The sequence below is a fragment of the Passer montanus genome, unplaced genomic scaffold, assembly GCF_014805655.1.
Source record: "Passer montanus isolate IOZ18808 unplaced genomic scaffold, ASM1480565v1 scaffold2, whole genome shotgun sequence".
In the NCBI taxonomy this organism is placed as follows: domain Eukaryota; kingdom Metazoa; phylum Chordata; class Aves; order Passeriformes; family Passeridae; genus Passer; species Passer montanus.
Window position 1 is genome coordinate 22307159 of NW_024366591.1, and position 25443 is coordinate 22332601.

General features: G+C 43.3%; 1 protein-coding gene across 1 annotated transcript; it reads left to right on the plus strand.

Annotated features, from left to right (window-relative positions):
• The first annotated feature begins 19196 nt into the window (after positions 1–19196).
• Positions 19197–22108, plus strand: MAS1 (MAS1 proto-oncogene, G protein-coupled receptor). Its single transcript, XM_039707648.1, has 2 exons — positions 19197–19325; positions 21082–22108. Exon 2 carries the CDS (start codon positions 21119–21121, stop codon positions 22106–22108), a length of 990 nt encoding a protein of 329 aa, XP_039563582.1. The 5' UTR covers positions 19197–19325; positions 21082–21118.
• Positions 22109–25443: the final 3335 nt, after the last annotated feature.

Here is a 25443-nt window from a genome sequence, read left to right on the forward strand (position 1 = left end):
CTTTGTCCAGAGTAGCATGAGACATGCTTTGTGGATCAGTCTCTCTTGATACAGCTGGAGTATTTGTCAGTCCAGGGAATTTGGCCTTCAGAGATTTTTTTTTTATTAATCACCTCTTCTTAAAAATAACCTGTTGATCCAGGGTTTCCATATAATGGTTCTTAGATGTCATTAGTCAGACTTAATTGGATGGGGCCCATGCTCACCTAACAGGCAGCATCTGCCTTTAATTGACTGTAATGTGGGAGTTGCTGCAGGGGACCTTGAGGCAGCAGCACACACTGTGGTGTGCCTGAGGATCACGTGCACTCTGCTGCTGGGGGCCTGCTGCTCTTGAGGAGAGGAGGGCAGCACATCTTCAGATGTGGTTCTTGGGTTCTGCACAGCTGTGGTTTACAGCTCCTGTTTCATAAACAAGACAAGTAACTGACTTCTTGATGACCTTTTCCATAACCCTTTAGTGATGGGGTTCACTGTCACAAATGTTCCTTCAAGTACCTGTGTGTCTCCCTGATTACTCTGTAGCATTAGTTCATCTTCTAGCATGATTAGACACCCCCCTTATGTCAATGAAAGCACAGGCTCTTTGTGTTGTACAGGTTTAGGAAGATTTTCACTGGGTGTTATATACAGTAGCATGGGTTTTCACATAAAACCACTCTTCTTGGGAAACATAATACCCTTGTTCTCTGAGGTCTGGATTCAGCTAGCTATTTAAATGTGGGGAGACAAAGCCTCACTTGCATCTAATCTTTACCGTCTGGGGATCTGAAGATACAGGTGCTGTTACCTGTGAGAAGCCCAGGAGTTCCTAAGAGAGCATGCACTTTGAAGGAACAAAGAAATTCTTCTGTCTTTAAATTTTGTTCCTCCCATTTTCTTCTCAGAGTGGCATACAGACACATAATGACTCAGTTCCCTGCAGTGCTGTTCTCTCTCTTGGTTCGCTCTCTAGAGAAGCGCACTTACCCATGGACACAAGTAGAGATCCTCTCACCCTTTCTGGAGAAATAGCCTATGGGTCTGACCATGTGTTTTCCATTTCCAAGAGACAGACACAGCTCATGTAGCAACGTGGTGTAGTGAATCAAGAGACCTGATTTTCTTGCTTTAGAGCTGGGAGAAGTGACAATTGCTGTAGAACTACTCCTATACTACTCCTATACTATTCCTAGTATAAGTCGGTTAAGTTTGCACGCAGAGTAAAAAGATGAAGAGATCAGAGTGAGTTGAGTATGCCTTGATCTTCCAAGAAAAGATTTTACAGAAATAAGTTGCCTTCCCTCATAGTAAATGGTCACTCACTGCTTAGAGCCTCTTGAAGGATTGATTGAGATGTACTGGCAGTCACTTCCAATGAAATGTGTTAACTGGGGACTAGTCAAACAAATCAGAGCAGAGACATTTGGCCCTGGGAACAGAGCTGCAAGTTCTTCTGAGCTGCTGTTGATCAAGACACAATCTTCCTGAATTAATCAATCTGGCCATTCCAACCTCAGCCATTGCTTTTCCTTCAGACTAGAGAATTCTTACTAATTGAATTTGGAAGTATCCAAAGTTTTTCAGGTTATGCCTGTTCTTGCCAGTCTCCTTCAAGGAGTAGGAGATAATTTAGATTCTTGTGAGGCCAATTCATGGTGGTGCAACCTGACTTGTGACTCTGGTCCTGAAGAGATGTATGTCAGAGCTTCTGAGATGTTCTGAGGGCTGGCAGTTCAGAAAATCAAACCTATCTCTCTCAGACAGTGGTAAAACCACAGCAGAGTCTGTTAGTCTGTAACTAGCAGCAGTTGCAGCACACCTGCCTTTTAGCTCTGTGAGAAAATTGTACTTCAGCTGCAAGGCTTGAAAGGATAATTCCAACCCTCAATGCAAAAAATGTTAAAATTCAAGTTGTGAAGGTGTATGCTAAAAATATAGCCCTACAAATGAAACACTACAGATCAGAATATATTTATTTACAAGAACAATTTGATTTTTAATATGTTGACTTTTTTTTATGTGTTCAAGATTAAATATGTGGATTTTGATATAACATCTCTACTGCAATGAGAAGGCATGGAAAAGGCAGAACTATTTCTTTGTTCTTGCTGCAGATCATGGCTTCAGTGGTGATAGGGCAGAGTCCCACTGGCACTAGATGATAGGAGAGCAGGATTTACCTCTCTGAAAAGATACTTCTTCCATATAGAAGAAAAATTTTTATAGTTCTGTGTTTCCAAATGGTGTGAACCAAGAGTTCTTCTTCACAGTATGTTTTAATTCAAAGGACATCATAGCAGAAGACCTTGGAACGGTGAGGTTTCAGATGTCTTGCTGGATGAACAAGTGCAGCAGCCTGGTGCCAAGTGCCAGCATTGCTCAGCCCCTTGCTGGCAGGTTCCCCCACAAGCCAGAATGGCTTTGGCTGTGTTGCAGCACCACAGCTGGGTCAGAACTTTGGGCTTCCCTTCTGGGAAGGATCTTGGCACAGTCCCATCTCTGAGGGGTGGCTGGGCTGGGGTTACTCCCTTTTAAGCACAGACACAGTATGCAGAAATGCTCCCCCCTGACACTCAGACCCCTGCCCTGCGCCTTGGGCAGAAGAATGAGACTCATCCTCAGAGAAAGCAGATTCAAATCCCATCAGCATCCTAACAAGCAGGTGAATAGTTGGATCCTCTTGGACTTTCTCCCCAACCAAATGACTACATAAACAGACAGATGTTTCACCAAAAGTAAGGTGGAGATGGGAGTCCTGCACCACTTTCTTCCCATGCAGGACAGCTGAAGACCCCCCTCCAGACACAGGAGAGATTGGCACTCATTCTCCTGTTTCTGCAGATGGCTGTGTTAATCCATTGACCTTCCGTGGTCAAGCTGTAAAAGAAAATGGCAACAGCAAGTGTGTTGGCAAAGAGCCTCATGTCATTAATGTAAGTTAGGCTGGCTTTTAAAATACCTGTGGGATGGAAATCTGTGAAAGGTAATAGCCACTGTGCAGGGGAGACACATGGTGCCCTGGTAGGGTACATCCAGTTATAAAAGAAAATAAAAAAGAGTGCTATTTAAAACTTAAAGACAGCTTACTGAACATCACCCAGGTGCACACAAATTAAGGAAATCTTAAAGTACCTCTAAGTTTGGACCTGGTCCACTCATGAACACTCCTGGAGTTTACCTGGGTTTATAAGCAGTGGAAGAGTAATCTGCAATCCTCATGTGAATTTTGAAGTAATACAAACTATTTTACTGGCTCCATAAAACTTGGCACTAGTGTTTGGACAGATCTGTAACATGTTCTGACCTTGCACAAAAAGGTGCTGCTAGAAATTCCTGCTTTGCCTCCAGCTTTTGGTTAACAGAGATAGAGCTGTCTTAATTCTCAACATTTAACAAGACGCTTGCTTACAAGTGCAGCCAGCCTAACCAAAACAGGCTGTCATTCCCTCACTCTGGAACTCATCTGTCCCGTGCATGAAACATGCACAACTGACTTTGCCATTCCTACATAAGTGTGAGGATTTGCAAACCCACAGGCTCCCACAGCTGCCTGCAGTGCTCAAACTTTGCCCCCTCCCCTGGGATGCAGGACAGAAGCAGCTTGATGTAATTGTTCCACAGGGCCACTGGGTCATGGGAAGCAGTGCCACAGGAGACATGCTGTGCTCCTGAGCCTCCCTGGGGGTCCCACAGCCTCCAGAAGCTGGGCAGTCTCCAGGGGATGGACTGGGTCTGGCTGCCCAGTGAGGGGTGTCTGGGGGCTCTCTCCAGCCAGAGGCACCCCTGTGAGGAGGGATGCTCTTGCTCCATGGCTTGCATTGATAAATGTCCTAAATGTACCATAACACGAGAGTACTGCATGTCTGGGGGCTCTCTCCAGCCAGAGGCACCCCTGTGAGGAGGGATGCTCTTGCTCCATGGCTTGCATTAATAAATGTATCATAACACGAGAGTACTGCACGGTGATGGGGAACAGAACTGCAACCAGAGCTCTTCCCAATTCCACAGGCACCTGTCTCCATCTTTAGACTCCCAAGTGCTTGTACAGTCTGGCTGGCACCTCTGATTCTACATCTGCGGAAGCAGTGCCACAGGAGACATGCTGTGCTCCTGGGCCTCCCTGGGGGTCCCACGGCCTCCAGAAGCTGGGCAGTCTCCAGGGGATGGACTGGGTCTGGCTGCCCAGTGAGGGGTGTCTGGGGGCTCTCTCCAGCCAGAGGCACCCCTGTGAGGAGGGATGCTCTTGCTCCATGGCTTGCATTAATAAATGTATCATAACACGAGAGTACTGCACGGTGATGGGGAACAGAACTGCAACCAGAGCTCTTCCCAATTCCACAGGCACCTGTCTCCATCTTTAGACTCCCAAGTGCTTGTACAGTCTGGCTGGCACCTCTGATCTACATCTGCTCCCTACTGAACTTTCCCTCCTTTACTTGCATGCTTCCAGTGGTGTCACTGCTGAAGGAGGCACCTGGAGGGACAAACAGTGCCTGTCAGTGGCTGCTGGCTCATGGTGGGCTCCAATCGAGCAGGAGGCAGGGCTGTGGCTTCACATCCCCTTGCTGCAGGCAGTTCCCCAGGAAGATGTGCTGGCCTGTCAGCTATTTCTATGAGTGTTTGTGCCAGAGCAGTGGCCATGAGCTCCTGGCACACATGCCAGGATCAGCAGCCTCATTGCTGCTAGGGCAGGAGGACCCTGACCCTGAGACTGGCTGAGCTGGTCAGAGCATGGTACTGATAACACAGAGCCTGTGGCTTCAGTCCCTGTACAGGATATTTGCTTGAGAGTGGAACTCGATGGTCCTTGTGGGTTTCCTCCAACTCAGAATATTCTGTGAATCTGTGAACCCTGGTCCCCCACTTCTTGCAGTTTTTGGCCCCCACCACATCCCTAGAGCAGCAAGCACAGGAGAGAGATGGGCTTTGCTCCTCAGAAAGGAAGAGGGACTGGGAGAAAAAGTTGGATTTGGAAAGAACAGGGAGGAATAGATGACTGGGAGCTGCAGGTGATGTGAAAGGGTTTGCTCACAATGATCTGCAGGGGGAAAACAATCTTTAGACAGAAGGTTTTGGTACTTCAGCTGCACATGTGTTTCTCCTGAGATTACCACTTCTTTCAGGGTTTTGCACATTCACCCTCTCATCTGCCACATTCACTACAAATCCCACCAGAGATGGGCAAGGGGGCTGGAGCATCTGATTGTGGACCTGCCAACCTACAGGAAGGGTCAGTGTTTCTTTCCTGCTACTCTCCTCCTGCAACTCTGAAGTTTGGAAATGAATGCAGCTTCCTCTCTGAGTATGGATTTCTCCTGAGACCATCAATTTTCTAGTGTAGGCATGGTGCTGGCTCTGTGTTCACAGGCCTCATTGTCAAGCAGGTGTCCCAGGAAGCTGAATATATCCAAGGCTGCCCTGCTCTGCACCCAGCTTGTCACAGGTGCAGGAGCCAGCCTGGACTGGAGCCAGTGCCCTCTGTGCTGAGCTGGCTCCTCTGCCCCTTTTAGTCTGCTCAGCTGGCTTGCTCAGTTGGGGCAGAGACTGGGAGGAAATTTCCCTTGAATCACTCTGGCAGTGATCGCTCTTTATTCCTGCAATACCCAAGCATCAGCTTCCTGTTCCTGTAGAAACAAGACTTCCACTTGTGCTCCATTTTTTTGGGGATGTGAAATGCTATATATTTTTTAAGTTTAGAAGATTTAGTGGGTTTAGGCATTTTTCCAAGAAATCCCAAATTCATCGACAAATGGAGTTTTCACCACAAAAACTGGGACCATTTTTGAAAACAAAAAAAAGTGAAGTCTACCTATCTTCCCCTCAAAAACTTCTTTCCCTTGCCAATGGCAGAATGCTTGGTGTCATCACACTGCACATCTGACACCACCACCTGCCACTGGTATCGCCTCCCCCTCAAATCCACTTCTGCTGAAGACTGTGACTGTTCTTGGGTAGTATCATGTAGCAATTTGCTGTCTTTGTAGTCTTCAAAAATCTGAAAAACTCATCCACCTGCAGAGTGCATCCCTTCAAGAGGGTGTAACTAAACCTCTGGGTTTCCAACCCATCCTGGTTCTGTTTCTGCTCTCACCTTGCTTCCGTGTCCCATCCATTAAGGCTTTCTGCAGGGCTCTCTGAATGGTTTCTCCAGTTCTCATCTTCTTTCATGCCCTGACACAGAAGGAGGCCGGGGGTTTTGCACTTCTGGTGATGCTGAATGAAGCAGAAATGTACACGAGCCTGAGTGGCAGCAATGCAGGAAGCCTTGGTTTCACAGTGGCTGTGTCTGACAGCACAGCAAAGGTGAGGAGTGTCATGGCACTGACCACAATGGCCAGGTCAAGCCTCATTTGGAGGCCACTTTTAAACAGTAATGAATGAGATCAAACTGGAGAGAACTATGAGTGAGTTAAAAATGAGGTAATTAATGACTGAAGATAATGATTGCATTGTTGCTCCCAGAGCCCTTAGCAAACGGTTTGAGAGACCTTTATTTCTTGAAATCCTCCATCCCACTGAAACCAAAGTAATGAAAGATGCTTCTCCTCTTTTGATAAAGACCCAGGAAATATAACCATGTTGGCAAATCACCTGAATTACAGTGTTCTTCATCAGCTACTAGGTACTTAACATGGAAACAAATCAGATACAATCATAACTACCATCAAAGAAAAAAAATCAACATCTGGATAAGGTCTTGTTTATGTAACTGAACACTTTGTCAATTTTTTAGAGACCACAAAGTCATTGATCACTGATCTGTGTATCTCTGTGTAAAAATGGTCATTAATGCCCTGTGTTAACAGAGAAATATGTAAAAGAACATGAAGATAACTCATGGTATCATTCAATCTTTTGCCTTTTGCTATCTAGCATAGTTTGCTCATATATACATAGACTTGGAAAAGCACAAAGTATCAAGCATCTTTTACCCCATTTTTGGTAATACCAGCTGATAATGTTCAAAGTTTGAGGGGGATAGGTGATACATTTCCCACAAGTCATGAACTTTGTTGTAATTTGCCTCCAAGGACCCAGCTGGGGGTGCAGCACTGATCTCTCCAGCTCTGGTGGGCTGGCTTCAATCGGTTTTCTATATCCATCAGAAAAGGGGAGAGCTTGGTTGTGTCCTGGTCTTGTGCTCCCTGAGGCTGTGTTTCAAGGCAAAGAGACTCGGCCTCAATGCCTCTGTTTTGAGGAAAGGCTGAGTACTCAGCTTTGTCACTGTGACCTTCCCCAGTGTGTCCCAATTATCTCCTGTCAACAAGGCAAGCACCTTATCAGTCTGCTTTTAGAGACCTAGCAGTGAATGTGGAAGGGCATTTTTAGAGAATTTAAGTAAGAATAAAACTCTACCATTGCTCTTTAAAATGAGACTATAAAAATTAAGTTTGGGATGAAATCTTGATTTTGGTGCATTTGATTGCTGAGTTTTAAATTAAATGGCAGAAACCCTTTAGGCTGTTAAAATACTTCTCTGTGTACTCTATTTATTAAAAAAGACACAGAAAAAAAAAAAAGACTACTAGGTGGCATTGATTTAAAACAATGAGTCAACCAGTATTATAATTCAAATTATTTCTCTTCTCTCATAAGCAAGGCGGCTCAGAGGCATTTGCTAAGACTCTTGCTTTATGCTTATGGTGCCCACACTTCCCATCCCCATGTCCTTGCTGGGGCTGAGTGTGAGCCTTGTGGCAGCCTCATGTGTTTTTGTTTCCTGTGAAGGAGGAACTGTGGGCACAAGGGTGCATTCTTGCTATTACAGTTGTTTGAGGCTGCTCTGGTCTCCAGGGACTCGCAGGAGACAGCCACCTTCCTTCTCACACAACTCCTGCTTGCAAGACCTGAAAAGTGAAGCAAATGGGGTGCTGAAAGCTCCACTGGTTGTACAGGAATGGAAAGTCACAAACGTACTGATGAACTAGATTAAAGCCAAATAAGCAGACTTTATTAGTACCTCTCACAAAAAGTGCTTGAATCTAGAATTCCCGAGGGCAGAAGAGATGCAAAGGAGAATATGCTGACTTTTTTTTTTTTGCACTACACTGAAGTAAGATCCCTAATGTGCTCAAGAAGCAATGCAGGACTAGAAGGGAGCTCTTTGCAAAGCTGGATTTCTTGTTATTACAATTTAAAAAAAATCCTGTCTTTAAGCTGATCATAGTCTTTCCTGAAAGTATTCAGGATTTTCTGCTTCTTCTTGTTCCAGGCTGCCCAGAAGCCATAGTCCTCTGGCACCAGACCAGTTTCCAGCCCAGTTTCACTGTCATGCTAGAGGTGATACAATCTTGTCAACCAGGCCAAGTCACTCTGACACTTCTAGATAATGTCCAACAGAAGTAATCATATGATTTCCTAACTGGAGGAAAAGAGTGTGCTTCACAGGCAGTTTTCCTCAGTTTTTCAGAACAAAAAGTATAAGTCAGCATTCAAACAAGTGTCAGGCTGGGTTCTGCTCCCAGTCAAGCCAAGGGATGAGCTTTGCTGGAGGTTTCAGTGGGAACTGCTGTGGTAATTAAAATGTTTAAGATATGTGTAAGACATAATTATTTTTGTCTTGAAAAACACCAGCATGCTACTTTTTGCAGATAATGGTACTTGTGCATGTGAAGAATTGCAGACATTCAGTGGCAGCCACCATGCTCAGGGTGAGGGGGCCTCCAGCTAGTCCAGCTCATGACTTCTTTGCCAGGTGTGTTAGTGGTGTTCCAAGTCTAGATGAGCCATGAGGGAGGAAAGTGAAAGATAACGCTGAGGCAAGTCACCACATGCGCTTGGACAGGCTCTGGGCTGATGTTTTAACTGCAGGCATAGCATACTGCCTCCAAAAAGGTAACATTTCTTCGAAGCTCAGTGTATCTAAAGGGTTAAGGTGATAGAGAAGGTTTTCTTTTCTGCCTAAATTAGGAAAGAGAAGAAACTTCTGAGATTCCATGTTTTGTGTGTATGTCTGTGTCCTGGAAGACCTCTACCAAATAAAGACTTTACATAAACAATTGGACAAAAATAAATTTTCTCCCTGAGGTAGAAGGAGCACATTGTAAGAGGAGGTGAAGGCAGCCCCCAGGAGCCAGTGGGTGAGTTTGAAGTGAGCATATATACAGAGAAGAACTTTAATTGCTGGTGGTGTGATAGGAGAAGGGTCTGAAGCAAGTTGTCATCAGACTAGTGTATTGCTGAGTAGAAATGCAGAGAGGATGTGGCAGGGAAATACTTAATATGCCTGCACTCTCCACACTCTCCATATTGGTTTTGTTCATGCTTTGATGGCTCTGTCTGCACTGAAGGGAAGGAAAAAGTCCCATGCCTCTTTGCCTTAGAGTTTTTTTTTTCCTTTGCATCATTCTTCTTTCCATTTTCCCAATCTCTGAAGTCTTGTCTGGCACTTCAGGCTTTCAAAAGAAGAAAGTGAACACCTCAAGGGAGAGCTGCAGAAGTGAATAAAGGACAGAGCAGAAAAAAAAAGTCATAAAGACGGAAGAGGGAAACAGAAACACCCAAAGCTGTGGACATTGCAGTAATATGGTAGACAAAGGAGGCAGAAGAGTAATTTCAGTGCTGTTTATTTTGTTCCTTCTGCTTGGTCCAGTTCAACACAGGACTGAAAGTTTGCAGCCAATGCAATGGCAGAAATACTATTTTAAGGTCTGTTTGTTTTCAAATCAGCTGTCAAACAGTCGATTCAGCAGCCCAGGCCTTTGCCTAGCCACAGGAGGACATCTCTGGCTTCTACAGCCATCAGATTGTGCAGCTATCCAAGAGGAGAAAAGACCAGGGCAGATGTGCAAAAAAGAAATGGTTCCCCTCCTTTCCCCAGAAGTGTTTCCAAATCCTCATCTGAGCTTGGCTTTGGTATATGAGAAAGAAATCAGCCTGGAAGAGAGGGGCCACCTGTGCCTATTCCAGAGAATTCTGACTCTTAGGCAATACTTTCTACAGAAATAAAGACTTTGAAGCGCAAAACACATAATTTGCCTCGTGGTGCTACAATAGTCATGTCCAAGAGCGATACCAGCCTGTGACATAGTGGTGTATTTGAGATGCGTGAGGGACAAGTGAGGATATGAGTATAGCCAGTCAAAGATGGTGCCAGTTACTGCAGTGGGGAGATGCTCTTGGCTGTGAATTAGGGCAGAGACTGTATCTCCTCTTGCATTAACATAAAGCCTGTTCTTGGAAGCCAGAAGGGATAATTAGCTTTAATCACACGTTTCCCGCCAGGGAAGTCTCTTTCACCACTGGCACAAGGAGATGAATGTTTGAAAAGCCTGGCATTGTTTTGCCTGGCACAATGTTCCTTCAGGAATCAGGCACCTACACTTTAATGATCATCCTGAGAAAGATTTACATTTGCAATTATGGAACAGGCAGCACCACCCCTCAGCTGTTTCTTCCCAGCTGATGAAAATGTGAAGACTGAAGAATTTAAGCCTTGTTTGAATAAAGTGCCTGAACACAAGCTAGAATTTAGGTGGCATTTAAGACATGTTCTCATGCCATCCTGACTTGGGCTTGCCTTTTAGAAGAGTTTATGGTTTATGCACCATACAAAGCCTTCGTACTCAGAGCCTGCACCCTGATCCCATCCTGAGGTGCAGATAGCCACTTGCTTAAGTAGCTGAGAGGATGCAAGAAACCCTTGTAATACTAGTTAGCTGGGATCAGGCAGCACCTGGGGCTCATTCCCTGGTTTTGGGCTCACATATTCTGTAGTGTAGTTTAGCTCTGCCAAAACAGAATTAGTAGATGCTCACTGAGACTATCACAGGTGATAACAGCAAAAACCACTCCATGTTTCCAGATTCTGGCCAGCATCAATTAATATTGCCTCCTCTGTCCCAGCAGAGTCCTCAAACCAACAGCCATGGTGCAGGAGACACAGACTCCAGTGACTCATCTGCCACGTGAGGGGCGAGCCCCACTGCTGTGCCATCCTGATGTGGTGCTGCGTGAGGCTCTGCTTCAGGACTCTGTCACTGGAGCTACCTTCCAGCTCTGAATGCTGGCACTCCATCTCCGTGCAGTGTCAAAAGACAGCTCTGATTTTGGTCTTCAGCCATCACAATGTCTCCAAAACTTTCCAGTGAGAAAAACAGATACAGATTATCAAGTTATTTTATAAATCTCTTAATCTACTTTTTTCCTCTGACTCATATGGCTTATACACAACCAACTGTATTCTTGTCTCTTGCTGATTCTTCCTTCCCCCATCTCTGTCCCCAGTGCCAGAAACCAAGCCTTTCTTCAGCTGGGAGAGTACTAACTTTAATTTGGCAAGATATGTGTATAAATATTATGCATATAATATGCTACACAGTCATCTGGGTGATTGGTACACTTGGGCTGATGAGGAGGAGCTCTGTAGCTCTGTGACTGACACCTCTCTATCTCCTTCCACTGACCCATAGTTGGAGGAGGACTGGGAAATAACTTTGCTGACAGTATGTCTCAAATTAGAGTCTGATCTCTTTGTACCACAGCAGAATAATCCACGTAACAAGGTAGTTGCAGAAAACTTATTAAGTGTATTTAAGTGTGCCCTGAGTCATGCTTATAAACTCTGCTTGTCCACCTCCCTGAAAATGTGTACTCATCAGTGGGAATGTGGGTGCCCGTAAACCACAACAAGGCATTAAGAGATTAAGCCAGGATCAGAGAGAGGAAAAAAAAATACTGAGAAAGAGAATCAGGACAGATGATACAGAGCCACCAGCCTCAGTCTTTTGCGTGTAGGTGCCTTGTGAGCAGTGAAAGTGCTTTGTTGCCAGGGCTACGTCCCGTGGGACTGTGTTGGCCTGGGGGCTGGTGGTAACCTGAACATTTCTACTCTACACAGCTGTATCAGAGCCACTCCATACCACTGTGGGTCCACAAGCAGACACGACTGCCCACCTGGGACATGCCCTGGAGCCCTACTTGCATCTGCCTCCACTTCCATCCACTTATTGCATGGACAAGAGCCACACAGAGATGCTGGTGTGCTGCTCATAGGGTAAGGGAAATCATGGGTCCTTGTCGTCAAAAGATAAAGGCAAACTATGACCAGGAATAAAAAAATGTAGTCCTGGGAAATGTGTTCAGTGGGAAATAGAGGCAGTGGTAGTCCCTGGAACACCTAAATTCAAGGTAAATATTTTCTATTATATAAAGACTGAAACTTCAGTTGACTCTAAACACATTTTAGTTGGTCAAGTCCCTGTTAAGAAGAGGGAGAAAGCAGTGGTGTCTTCAACCCCTCCAGCTCCGAGGAAGAAGGAAACTTATGTTTTAATCCAGTAAGAAGAAGTGGAATGCCTAAGACCACAGAATTTCAGGTTCTTTATCACCAGCTGCAATTCGGTTTATTGTTGTCCACTACACAGCTTATGCAGTGTTATCTCAACTCTGCCCCCAGGCCAACACAGGGCAAATACTTTATTACCAATAATCAAACTATGAATAGAAGAGGACAAGTCAGTGCTGTTTCTGAAAGAAAACTGATGGCACGACCAATATAGGTGTTTATGCTGGAGCTTTGGCAAGATGTATATCACCACTATATCACTGTAGGAGACTGAAATCCTCAACTTGAAGTCCTCAAGGGCAGCCTGTTTTCATGTGCAGGGCCTGAATGATGACCTGGTTTAATGACATGGATTTCCATGTGATGACTCCCACAGCTTAGCATCCAGTCCCATTTCTGTCGAAGGTGTAAAGGTGAAAGTTGAAAAAGGTGGAAATATGTAAATAAAAAGCCAAGACCCCTTGTTTTTCCTGTAATAGAATCAAACTAATTTCTTATTGTTCTTGTGAGGTTGAAATAGTCAGGAAATTCCTTGTATTTTTAGTATTTATATTACTGTATTAGAAAAGTGTCTCACAGATTTGAAATTGGCCTCCCAGTGCTCCTATGCTACTCCCATTTTGCAGAGGAGGAATTTTGATGATGTTGAGGCAGCATGAAACAGAGTAATCCCAGGCCTCATGATTTCTACCCTCACAGTCATTGTCCTGTACCCTTGCTAACTTTAACAATTTCATTTTTCAGAAAATGTAATGACCTTTTTTATATTTTAGGACTCTAGATCCACTCCATGTATATATGTACACTCAATAGAAGACACAGTTCAGTGTTTTCATTCAGTGACCTTCTGACTTTGTGCAGTAAACCCACTGCATGAGCTTGTTTTGCACTTGTGTTCCGATACATCACCTTGAAAAATAAAAATTATCTCTGAGTTTATGTTTTGTCTTTGGAAAGAGATGAGTATTAGAGGCAATTTAGAAATATCAGAAGAACTTTTCTCAAAGGAAAACAGTTACTTGAGCATCTTCATTTAAAAATTCAGCATTTGGGAAAAATCCTAAAGCAGGAGGAAATATTTCCCTTCTGCAATGATATTTTGATGCACTGTGCTCTGGTTCTTCTCTATTAGTCATGCTCCCAGCTGGAGACCAAGAGAAAAGAGGATTGTAATACAAAGTCATATTCCATGGTGCACCGTGGGAGGTTCTGTTCAAAAAGGAGAAATGAGACATGAGAAAACTGGGCTACAGTTTCCCTGCAAAACCACAATGTGATATACACACACCCATCACAACACTGAGATTTTGATTTTTTAAATACTGGATTAATTAATGAACCTTTAGACCACTTTTACAGTTCTGATGGAAATTCCTTCTTTAAACCCCACCAACACATAGTAATACACACCTCATTCAGGCATGTCATTATAAAGCTCTTGTTGTTTACTGCTTATCATCTAACTACAGTCATACACAGTAGTTCCATTTTCAGCATTTCATTAGATGACTTGCAAAGATGTGGCCCTAAGGAGTCGCAGACCTATCCTGGCTGATTCCAAAGAGTGTCCAGAAAGGGCTGTTAACAATTCCTGTGTCATCTACATAATTTTTCTTAAACTCCTGATGTCCCCATACACCAGTTATCATCCTTTTAAACAATTTTCCAGTACAAGGAATCCTCAGCAGTATATCTATTTCTCTTGTGCAGAGGACAGGGAGACAGATGAGCCATCAGACTTCCAGTGAAAAATCCTGAGTGTTCAGTGAACTGACCACAAGAGACACAGGTTTCACACTACCATGCATCAATCATCTTACTTAACCACCTATTCCTGCAGTACAGAGAGGAACTAAAGAATAATGGCTAATTTCTGTGATAGGTTGGACGTGCATGCAAATGATAAATACGTGATACAGATTAAAAGTAAAATACAAAAGACAGATTAGTACATTCAAGATTAAAGATTATTTCAGGGCAATCTTTTTTACGAGGGCAGGCACTTGACAGACATAGCTTAGTCTGACAAGCAACACTGTTTCAAGAAGAATTTGGACATATGTTGCTGGGAACATGCAGAAAAAATATGGGTTGAAAGAGAGAGCACCATGGTATCAGACCCTTCTTTCATTACCTTGATCAATAATACAAAATATCTTACTCTATATGCACTACTCGCTAATTGGCATTCAGAGCTTTCCTTCCAACATTTTATCATGGGAAGCTCTGACTCATCTCTATCATGTCTCAGTCACATTTTCTAATGTGTAACTTCTGCTTTGCACAACTAAAGCTAAAGTGGTTTAAACCGCCTATACTAATCATATGTGCCAGGTTATTACTGCCATTCTTACCCTATTGTCTCCCCAGTGGTTTCCTGCATTGTTTTACATATGCAGAATGAAAATGTAGAGAGAAAATGCGTTTCCTGTATTGTCTTACACTGCATAGCAGTGGTGGCTCTCACGCTTGGTTGCTGTTGGGGCTGCCAGCAGACAGGTGCGGTGTATCTTCTGTTTTGATGTGTGATGACCCTGGGTTTGGTGCAAGCATTTGTGCCATCAGTGATCAGAACAAGAAAATAAGACTGAGAATGATTTTAGCAAGGGTAGATTTCCACTGGGCCGACTCCACTGTCTTCAAGGTAAGAACAACCACCTGCTATTCGTGTTATGGCTGAAGGGAGGTCTGCAGACAGCTGCAGAGGAGCCTCTGAAACACAAGAGTAAAGGGGATAAAGATGGGCATTAGGAAACCTTTATAAAAAATAATAACCATATTATTTTGTATTCATTTTCCCCAGCTCACAGCAACACTAAGAGCTCCTCACTTCCTGATGATATTCACTCTGATTTGGGAAACTCCCTGCAATTTACTCTGGCTGCTTCCTCACCAGCTGTGACGTGACACAGAGGCATGAGCTCAGATCAAGAACACCACGCGTGCTGCCACCCAGGTGGGTGAACACGGACATCTGCTATTGTGTGAATAGGTCTGTACAGCTTCTGTAGCCAAATTGGCCGATTGCCCCAATGGGAAAATAGAAAATGGACTGATTTCCTCTGGTTGTGGGGAGTGGAGCCAGCTGTGTCCCCCCAAAATTCAGCAGTCATGTTGGTGAGCAGCACACGCCCCGCCCCGCGGCTGCTGAGCTGGAGCTCTGCTCCGGCTGCTGCTGGCATCACCCGAGTGCTGAGCCCTGGCTTGCCACCCAGAGCTGTGCAGGTCAGAAAAAAGAAGGTGTGGCTCAAGTCAGGAGCAGAAACATCTCCAAATCCTCCCTTGCTCATGAGATAGTCAGTCCATAAAGTTAACACGTAAACAAGTCCTCTAAACTTCCACCAAACTGGGCAACACCACCAGAGTAATAGGCCAGACACCTCACTTTGCTTCCAGAGATCTGCACACCAGCTTGGGGCTCACCTGGCCCCACATTTTTTCTGCTATTAATTACCCTTTTCTCATCAGCATTTTCAGAGCAGAACCTAAAATTCACGAATCATTCAAAAATATCTCTGACAAAGAACAGACAAGTAATCTGAAAACAGCCTTGCCAAACTATTTTAGGAGCCTGTATGGTCCCAACACCAACTACAAACATCCTGTCTCTCACTATATGCTTTATTCTTTCTTCAGGTAAGGTTCTTCCCTGTTTCCCACGGTACACTTGGATTTCAGGCCCTAAATCCACTTTCATAAACACAATGTGGTGGGTCTTAACCACCCACAAAATAATATGATTAATTCACCTCTACCAACTTTAGCTGCCAAAATTTCTGAGTAGGATTACAGGATTAAGCAGGAATCCTTGATTTTGAGCCTGCTATTCCATACTGTTCTCATGAAAACACAATCCTGTTATTTCCACTAATAGGATTTTGCAACTGGCCTTACAGCAACTGAGCAGCCACCAAGGAGTCTTCAGCCTTACACCAATTCTGGACTCAGTCATCTTTGTCCTATGTTTTCTACAACTTTAACCTTACTTTTAGCTATTAATAGATGACCTGTGTTGGCTTCAAAGCTTGCTGGTGACATGTATTTTCCCCTTGTTTTGCAGAAAGCAGCACTCAAGGCAGCTTTCATGCCCCTTGCCTATCAAACACAATCCATCAGTTACCACCATATAGGGAACTGGTATATGCTAGCATCATGGCTGGTATGAGTAGGATAAAAGATGTCCAGCAAGTTCTGTGGTGAATTTTGGGTTAGGGTAACCTTAATTCTTAAGTTTGCCCCACACCTAACTCCTACTTTAATGACACTCTCACATCACCTACTGTGATATGGATACTCAGTATGGATACTACTGAGGAGTATCCACCTACTTTAATGACACTCTCACATCACCTACTGAGGAGTATCCGTAAGTCATCATGGCTCTTCCAGTCTCTGTGAGACTTAAGGGGTCTTAAAACTCTCAGGATCCAGGCATTTTGTAGATCACAGAATGGTTTGTGTTGGAAGGGACTTTAAAGATCATCCAGTTCCCATCTCCCTGCCATGGGGAGGGACACCTTCCTGTAGATCAGGTTGCTCAGAGCCCTGGCCAAGCTAGTCTGGAACATTTCCAGGCATGGGGAATCCACAGCTTCTGTGGGAAAGTCATTCCAGTGCCTCACCACCCTCACAGTAAAGAATGTTGTCCTAATATCTGATCTAAACACTCAGTTCAAAGCCATTTCCCTTTGCCCTATCACTACATGCCCTTGTAGAAAGTCCCTCTCCAGCTTGTTCTCAGTGTGTCCTATAGTCCTCTGTTTGCCCCCTAAAGCCTCCTGTTTAGTTTTTGGCCCTCTTACAACCCCTGTTTCTCAGTGTGCCCTTCAGCTCTCTGTTAGTGGTTTGCACCCAGATCTTCAGTATTCTACACTCTGAAATATAATCCTAACTCCTAACCTTTGTTAGAGCTGAATAATTAAGGAATGAATTTCAGCTGGAAAGTGGTAATGACTGAATGACCATCGAGAAAAACTGCACTTCCTGAAAGTGCTACCAAAGCTCATCCCTGAGGGGTTTTGGTTATGGCTCATGTAAGTATAAAATGGGAGATCTGACTACTGGGTATACAGAGGCTTTTTTTATACACTGGTACCTATACCAACCACATAAACCCCTCTAATCTGGTCTATAAATCCTAGGTTGTTGGGTTGTGTTTCATGAATGAATTGGAAGTTCTTTACAGGTCGCCTTCTGCTTCCAGGAATTGGAGATGGGAGAACATGAAATTATTCAAAGACTAAGGAAAATGATAAAAGGTAACACTACTAGCTTCCTACATACAGTATACTTTCAAATGTTAGTCGATTCAGTTTGCATCCACTGCAAAGCTGCTCTGTCCCACCAAGTTAGTGTCAGAGAGAAAGATTTTAGGATAAATTATCATTCATATGACATCTTGCTGTATATTCAGTTTAGATCAAAATTACCAGAGTTTCCATACTGCTCATCATATCTTTACTGTCAGTACTAATTTCTAGTCCCAAAATCAGTTCAACTTCCACCTTGTGCTATTGTAGCCCCCTTGTTCATATCTGAATACTTAAACTGATTCAGAAATAGCTGCTCCAACTCTGGGCAGCATCTGATATAAAGACTCTGCTATTTGACCTTCCTCTTACTCCCAAAATCACCAAGGATAAGGTGTGTTTGTGAGCCATTCCCTCAAGACCAGGTTTCACTCTGGTGCCCTGGCTGTGTGGACGGTGACTGATGGCGCTGCAGGGATCAGTCATGAGGGAGGTGCTGTGTGCCTGAGGGAGATCTCACAAACCACATGCCTCTTGGAGACTGGGAAGCATTTCCAACTTTGGTCTGCAGTGGGCTGCAAACACAAGTACCTGGCCAATCTTGACATGTTAACATATTCCTGCAATGACTCTCTCATTACTTGTATGCATATTTCCTTTTTGGGCAAAAGAGCAGGTTTTTTCCTTTTTCAGAGGTAGCTTGAAATTTTTGGTCCCATAGGTGTTGAATGTAAGGTAGGTTACAACTTAAGCCAACAAAACCAGTTAGAAGTTGTTTTATTTCACTCTGTTCCCTTCCTAACTTTATTCTGACCCTCCCTTTGGGGTCATTTATTTCTCACATTAGTTAGTTGCTCTTCCCGTTTGGGGATTTGGTAGTTTTAGTGAAACATTTAAAGGAGAAGACCAAGCAAACTCTCTCCTTATTTGGCTAAGAATGTTTGTTCTGCTAATATCTGAATGTAAAAACAACCTAATACTTGGGGCAAAAGCAGGGGGTATCCTCAGGAGACTTCAAGCTCCTAGTTTTGTTTGAACTTTTCAGGGGAGACTGTTTAAATCTCATGAAAAGATTTTTGTGTTTGGTTGTTTTTTTGTTGTTTTGTTTTTTTTTTAAGAATAATCTCAAGATATAGATTTTACCTAGAGGTATGAGACCAACATAATGATGGGCTATTTTCTTTGCTCTGTAATCTCTCCTCCTCTCCTCTCCTCTCCTCTTTTTCACTCTCTCTTTGTCCTTCTCACTTTCTTGTTTTCTCATATCAAAAAATATGAAACAAATTTGCGAATTGACTTTTTTTTAGATGGCATGTGATGGTACAGTTCTAAATTGAGATTTTTTTTTCTTTGGATCTTAACATCCCCAAATAGATTTTCTACTCCCTTCATGTTTGTTTGTTTAAACTAGGTCTCTTGGTATTGTAGCAGCTCAGGACAACTTTCCATATACTGCCCTTCAGTTCCCACAAGAGTTAAATCCCAGGCTTTCAGCTAGATGAGTTGCCAGCTACTGAGTGATGCCATTTGAAGCTCAGCCTCAGATGATGAGCCTGGGACCCTTTATTTGGCATGCCTCAGACTTTTGGAGCAATGGGAGGACTGCACACTTCTTTTTGAGTCATGGTCAGAGTCACTATTTGCTCCCCCTCTTACCAAAGGCAAATGGTTGGAGAAGGTGAACTTCAGCTTCTTCAAGGAAGTTCTTCAACAGCCTCAGGGAAATCTGGACAAACCATGGATGTATCTGGAAGAAGAGGATTCTTTCCATCCTCATCTCTGAATGCTGTCATGTGGGAATGACCTTAGTAAGTCAAGAAATTTTTCCTCTTTGTTTTACTCTTCAGAGAGAAAACTCCTCTCCTACAGTAATAGAAATCGAGAACTTGCTTGAATATTTTCATACTTTTTCATACTTGAGTCTTTTAATTCTGTTTTTCTCTTCCTATTTGTTTTAACTCTTGAAGAAGATAGTTTCTCCTCTCCTTTTTTTCTGTGAACCTTTACTGTATCTCCAGCAGTACACTGTTTGAGCACCTTCCCTCTGCAGTTTTTGCAGAGCACTGCTTTTGGGAGGCTTGCCACTCCTTCTGGTCACTGCATTTACTCATTGAATTCACTCTCCCCTACCACTTCTCCAGCTATGTTGTTGCCTTCAACTGTCTCAGGTGGTAGCATGGTCAGCATACAGATGGGATCATCATTAATGTATTTGCACAGGTTTAAATGCCAACAAGGCCTTAGGCTTCCCAGTTTGTTTACAGAATGCTCATTCTTAGACTGTGATATCCTTGCCTTAAGGAACTGTTTTAAAACCAGGAAATGCAAGGCTCATGAGAGAAAAACTATGACTGGGGTGAATGGCTCTCTTTAAATAATCATTGCTCCAGTAAAACTTCTTGACCTTGCATTTGATGTTCTTAACTACTTGACAGTCTGGGTAATTTCTCATTATGTTATGTTAATGAACAAGGTAACTTATATGGATGAACCAGGTCAGCTACGTAAGCTTATTGTCAACAGTTAGTCCCTGTTAACATCAGTAAATCCAAAAGTGTCCTGAACGTGACTGTGTATCATCACAGGGCAGCTGGGAAGATAACAGAGCATGGGGTATGAAATATTTGTATGGAAATCAGCAGAAGACAATGCTACCAACTCTTTGTTATGAGATAAAAGGAGACATACAAAAGGAGAAGTTACCCCATAACTCAGCAAAACAACAGTTAAAACCATTATAGCAATGGCAGGGAACCTGAACAGATTGTGGTGATGATGATGATGAACACGATGTGACAAACAGCTTCTCCTTGTGATGGGTTAGATTTATAATGTTTGCAAGATACCTGAAGTCATGTTAAGTGTTCAGAGTGTGTGAATATGTTTAAATTATATTATGCTGTGATAAATGGCACTTAAAGCAGGTAAGAAATTGCTCTCTCCAAACAGTGCCATTTTGCCTTCCCTCCACCTCTGTACTTGGAGGAAATACAGTGCTGAATAACTACAAATTATTTTTACTTAATTAAATCCCTCTCTGGAAAACTGATGTTGCTATCATTGTTGTTTTCTTGTTTTTTGGTTTTTTTTAAACCAAAAGACCTATGAGCCAAGTTCACTTGAAATGCATAAGTTTAACTTAAAATTAATGCCATTCACTTCAATAGGAAGTGAAGAAACCTCTCTGGGAACAATCTAGGGCTCTAACAAGAGCTACCAATGCCATTTGTCAGGACTATACAGTGAAACTGTGCAATGTGATGGGGACATTGCTTGTCCAAGAGCTCTTTAAGAGAATCTCTTTAGCTGTGGTTTAGCACTCACAGGCTGAGCCCCTTGGAGAAGGCAGCTCAGGATTTCTGCTAGCGCGATGGGCTTAGTAATCTTTAAAATTGCCAAGAGCAGTTCCAACTGGGTTTTAGCTAGCATCAGTATATCAAAGCTGGTGTACCTTTTTTCAAGGCCTTCATGTATGGCCAGAAGTTGAGGGTCCACACAACAGAAGGAGAAGGGGGAGGGGAGGAGCACACAATGCTCACAGTATATTTTTATACATATTTACAGAAGGAAGAGCTGTGCTATCCAAACTTGAGCTTTCCCCATGGATGAGTCAAACATAACGTTTCATCCCAGCGAAGGCACAGAGAACATCTCAATGCACAGAAACATTTCTACACAGGAAAGGGTCTGGGAGATATTGACCCCACTTTGGGTAATTATGATCATCTCCTTCCTGGGTTTTTGTGAAAATGGAATTGTCCTCTGGTGCCTCTGCTTCCAGATCAAAAGAAACCCATTCACTGCGTACATCACACACTTGTCCATTGCTGATATCTCCCTACTGCTTTGTACGTTTATTCTGTCAATCGAGTACATTGCTGGTTTTGGATTCGCATACGGTTTTTACTATTATGTAACCACCACACTATCTATTGTCTTCCTTCTTGGCTATAATACTGGTCTCTATCTCCTGACAGCCATCAGTATTGAGAGGTGTCTGTCTATTGTTTACCCCATCTGGTACCGCTGCCACCGCTCACAGCACCAATCGGCAGTTGTGTGTGCGATTCTGTGGACTCTGTCTTTTTTCATGACAGTAGCCGAATATTTAACGTGCAAGGATGATTCAACCAAGGAACAATTCGACGACGGCAACCATTGTCAAGCACTGCTCATCTTCACGTGGATCCTGACTTTCATGATCTTCATTCCTCTAATGATTCTGTCCAGCCTGATCTTGGTTATCAGGATTCGCCGTAACTCCCTGCGACCTCATTCATCAAAGCTCTACATCATCATTGTGGTCACAGTCATTGTCTTCCTCATCTTTGCCATGCCTATGAGGCTGTTGTATCTCCTGAATTACCACCACTGGTCATCTCTGCTCAGCCAGCAGAACCACGTCACCATTGTTCTCTCCACCGTTAACAGCAGCATCAATCCCCTGGTTTACTTCTTTGTGGGAAGCAGCAAGAAGAAGAGGTTCAAGGAGAGCCTCAAAGTGGTTCTTAGCAGAGCTCTCACTGATGGCTTGCGGCCAAGAAGCCAGGAAGTTGGCATGAGTTTGGATATAGCCGAAACAATTTTCTAAAGCTTAGGGGGGAAACTCTAGGGACAAATAATTGGATGTGGAACGTTTAATAAAGCACTGCAAAACTAAAAGTATTTTTCATAGGATGTAAAAAGCAAAGGTGAAATGGCATTGTTATCTTTAATGGTTGAGCAATGGAAAAACATGGACTAGAATAAAGACAACTTTTATTTGGTTTTTTTTTTTTTTAGTTTGTATTTTCTTAATTATTCAAAAACACGCTATAACTTGATGTGACTATACCAATCAAAGATATCACAGTGAAAAACAGATAGGCCAACAGAGAATATAAAAAAGGACACAGAAATGTGTTATAAATAGTGTGACATTCATAAAAGCACCGAGCACCCATAAATGCTATTGAAGTCATCAGGGCCTGTGTGCGTTCACATTTTTAAAAGTCAAACCCACAAAACACAGGATTCATGTTACATACTGGGATTTAATTTCAACTGTTTCCAGCTTGTTTAAGTGCGCAAAAGAGCTTCTCCCTGGGGGAAACAGAGGAAGAAATCCACGTATGACAGTAAGTCCCCATACATAGCCAAGCACATACGGTGTAACTTTGATCTAGCAAGACATTTAAGTATGTGTTAAATGGCCTAATTAATCTGTTGTTAAACTTCAGAATTTGTTTTCAAAGTATATGTTGCATAATTTCCACTGACACCGAGATGTCTCTGGGTCCTTGGATAATTCAGTACTTGACACATAGGAGTATCTGGCAACACAGGGATGTTGCCAACTCACAGAGGGCTTTTGCCCTAATTACGAAGGGTGGGGTAGGCTTATCCCCAAAAATGTCAGCATTCCTGTAGGTTTAGATATTCAAGGAGTCTATGAGAAAGTCAGTCCCAACATTTGCTGTCCCAGTCACATACTTAGTATTTATCTTTTCTTTGGAGAATACATATCCCCTGTGTGGCCTCTCTGTTTCATGAAAACCAGTTTTGGAAAAACAGAAAAACGAAAGGTGCCTCACACAATGAATAACTGGAGCTACACACTTTAGATATTCAAGGAGTCTATGAGAAAGTCAGTCCCAACATTTGCTGTCCCAGCCACATAGTATTTATCTTTTCTTTGGAGAATACGTATCCCCTGTGTGGCCTCTCTGTTTCATAAAAACCAGTTTTGGAAAAACAGAAAAAAGAAAGGTGCCCCAGACAATGAATGACTGGAGCTACACATCAGCCACACTTTTCCAGCTGCCTGCCTCCCTCTGTTGTATGCCAGGGTACTAGGGCTGGTATTTTGTGGAGTTTAATTCCCAGGGTCACTTGCCCAACTATAACCAAGCTGCAAAGTGCAAAGGGCAATAGGAAAGATGTTGGGGCCAGATGAGCTTTATCACACAAAACATGACAGATTTTGTCATTCAGAGCACCGTGGCACTTTTAAAGAGACACATATTTGCTTCTGGCCCCAATGGAATTCCAAATTCAGCAGGAACTGAGACCTCCCTCCACAAGCAAAAGCAGCATCTTCAGCTTCCCGCCAAGTTTCCATTGGCACACTTAATAGCTAACCGGGGAAAGAAAAATACAACCCACCCCTCCTTTGTTGAAAGATTGCCAGTCCTGGAATAAGGAAGATTGTAGGTTTAGACAGAGGATTGGATGGGAATTCATGTAGAAAAGAGATCTCAGAAGGATAAATGTTCTTTCTACAAGTGCCTCTTCCTCCTTATATTAAATCGTTTCAATGTGTCATTGTAGAACTTGGGAGAAGGAAGAGGTTACTCCTACATCTTCCTGAGTCCCTCACTCCATCAAAACCTTTATCTATGACAGCCCCTCCCCCTGTCCCAGTTTTTGTCTTTGAAACTCCAGTCCCAGGCTTGTCACCTCTACTGGTTTGGGCAGTAGATGAGTGGAGTCTGCTTCTCCCTTAGGACAGAGATCTGCTGTGCTGCTGCAATGACACATGAGCTGAGCTGCACCCCATCATCGATGGGGAGTGCAGGAGAGGGCAAGGAGGTCTGTGGACACCTTGTGAGGGACACCTTGTGAGGGAGGGCCAGGGGGAAAAGTGAGTATGATGTGCACATACATGTGTCATGTGTGTGCACACAGCTGCTGAGGGCTGGGGGACTGTCAGGAAGTTTGTCAACCCTGATGAATGCTATAAACTTAAATACTAGGGTAGATCCAGTCCCCAGCAAAACAGCCCAGACTTTCCTTTAAAGCTGTTCCCTAACTCAAAACCCTTTACAATAATCACACAGAGAACTAGAGAGAGGGGCAACATCGCAGGAAGCATCTTCAACACATGCTTCTGCTGTAACCACACATGTAACCCTGTTCTGTCAGAGTGATTCAGGTGAGGTAAGGCATATGATTTACAGTGCCTAAACATATCCAGATTATTAACAACAGGCTTGGGTTAAGGATCACCATGCATGCAGCCAGGGCAGTAGATCTGAAGAGGCAATAATATGCAGCAGGGCAATCGGGATGCTTGTGAGCTGAAGAGGTGCTCTAGGACTTTTTGCTTCTTACCCCTCTTGACCTGGCCATGCTTCCAAATGTTTCAGATTTTGGACAATGATCCATAGATCAGTTCACAGAGCAACAAAAATTAACACTCAGTATGAGATGAACATCCAGATGGACAAACAAGAATGAATATCCAACAGTTGAAATATTAATATTTCCCAGTGGATAGATAAAAATAACTTAGGGATGTTCCTTCTTCTTTATCATGGCACCTGGTGACTGTTCTCTGTGCAGACAGTCTGCAGTACAAGGGGAACTAATACACACATGATTCCGTGATTAAAAAAAAACAAAATCCCAAGACAGGGAAAATGTGACAACGTTGCACAACAAGGATGTAATTCTCCACCAGCTTGCGTCTTTAAAATTTTTTTGCAGCTGTGGAAGAGATTGAAATACCACTGTGCAGATCAGATGGTTTAGGCACTCTTTAGTGTTGTAGAACAGGAAAGGCTGTCTTGCGGGTCAAGTACTAGCCATGGAGTTTTGAGATGTGGGTTCTATTTTAATGCAGTATTGGCATCTAATTTTTCTGTGCCATTCTTTTTCTTTCCTACCTATAAAATGAGAGTTGTATTATTTTGCCTCCAGTGTTGTGCTTTCACATTTGCACTACAGGCACTTCAGAACAGCAACTATCTCTTGGTTATCTCTTGTAATGTCTGGGGCAATAAGGATGTAATTTTGCTGTGCTGTCAAGACAAGGAATTATTCAGGAAAATAATGTCCAGTATACATCTTGCTTTGTTAAAATGCTCTTTACCAGCCTTCTGATCAACTTGATACTAATTAATGTTGTGGGATGTAAAAGTGTGACTAGAAATACAAGGAGAGGTC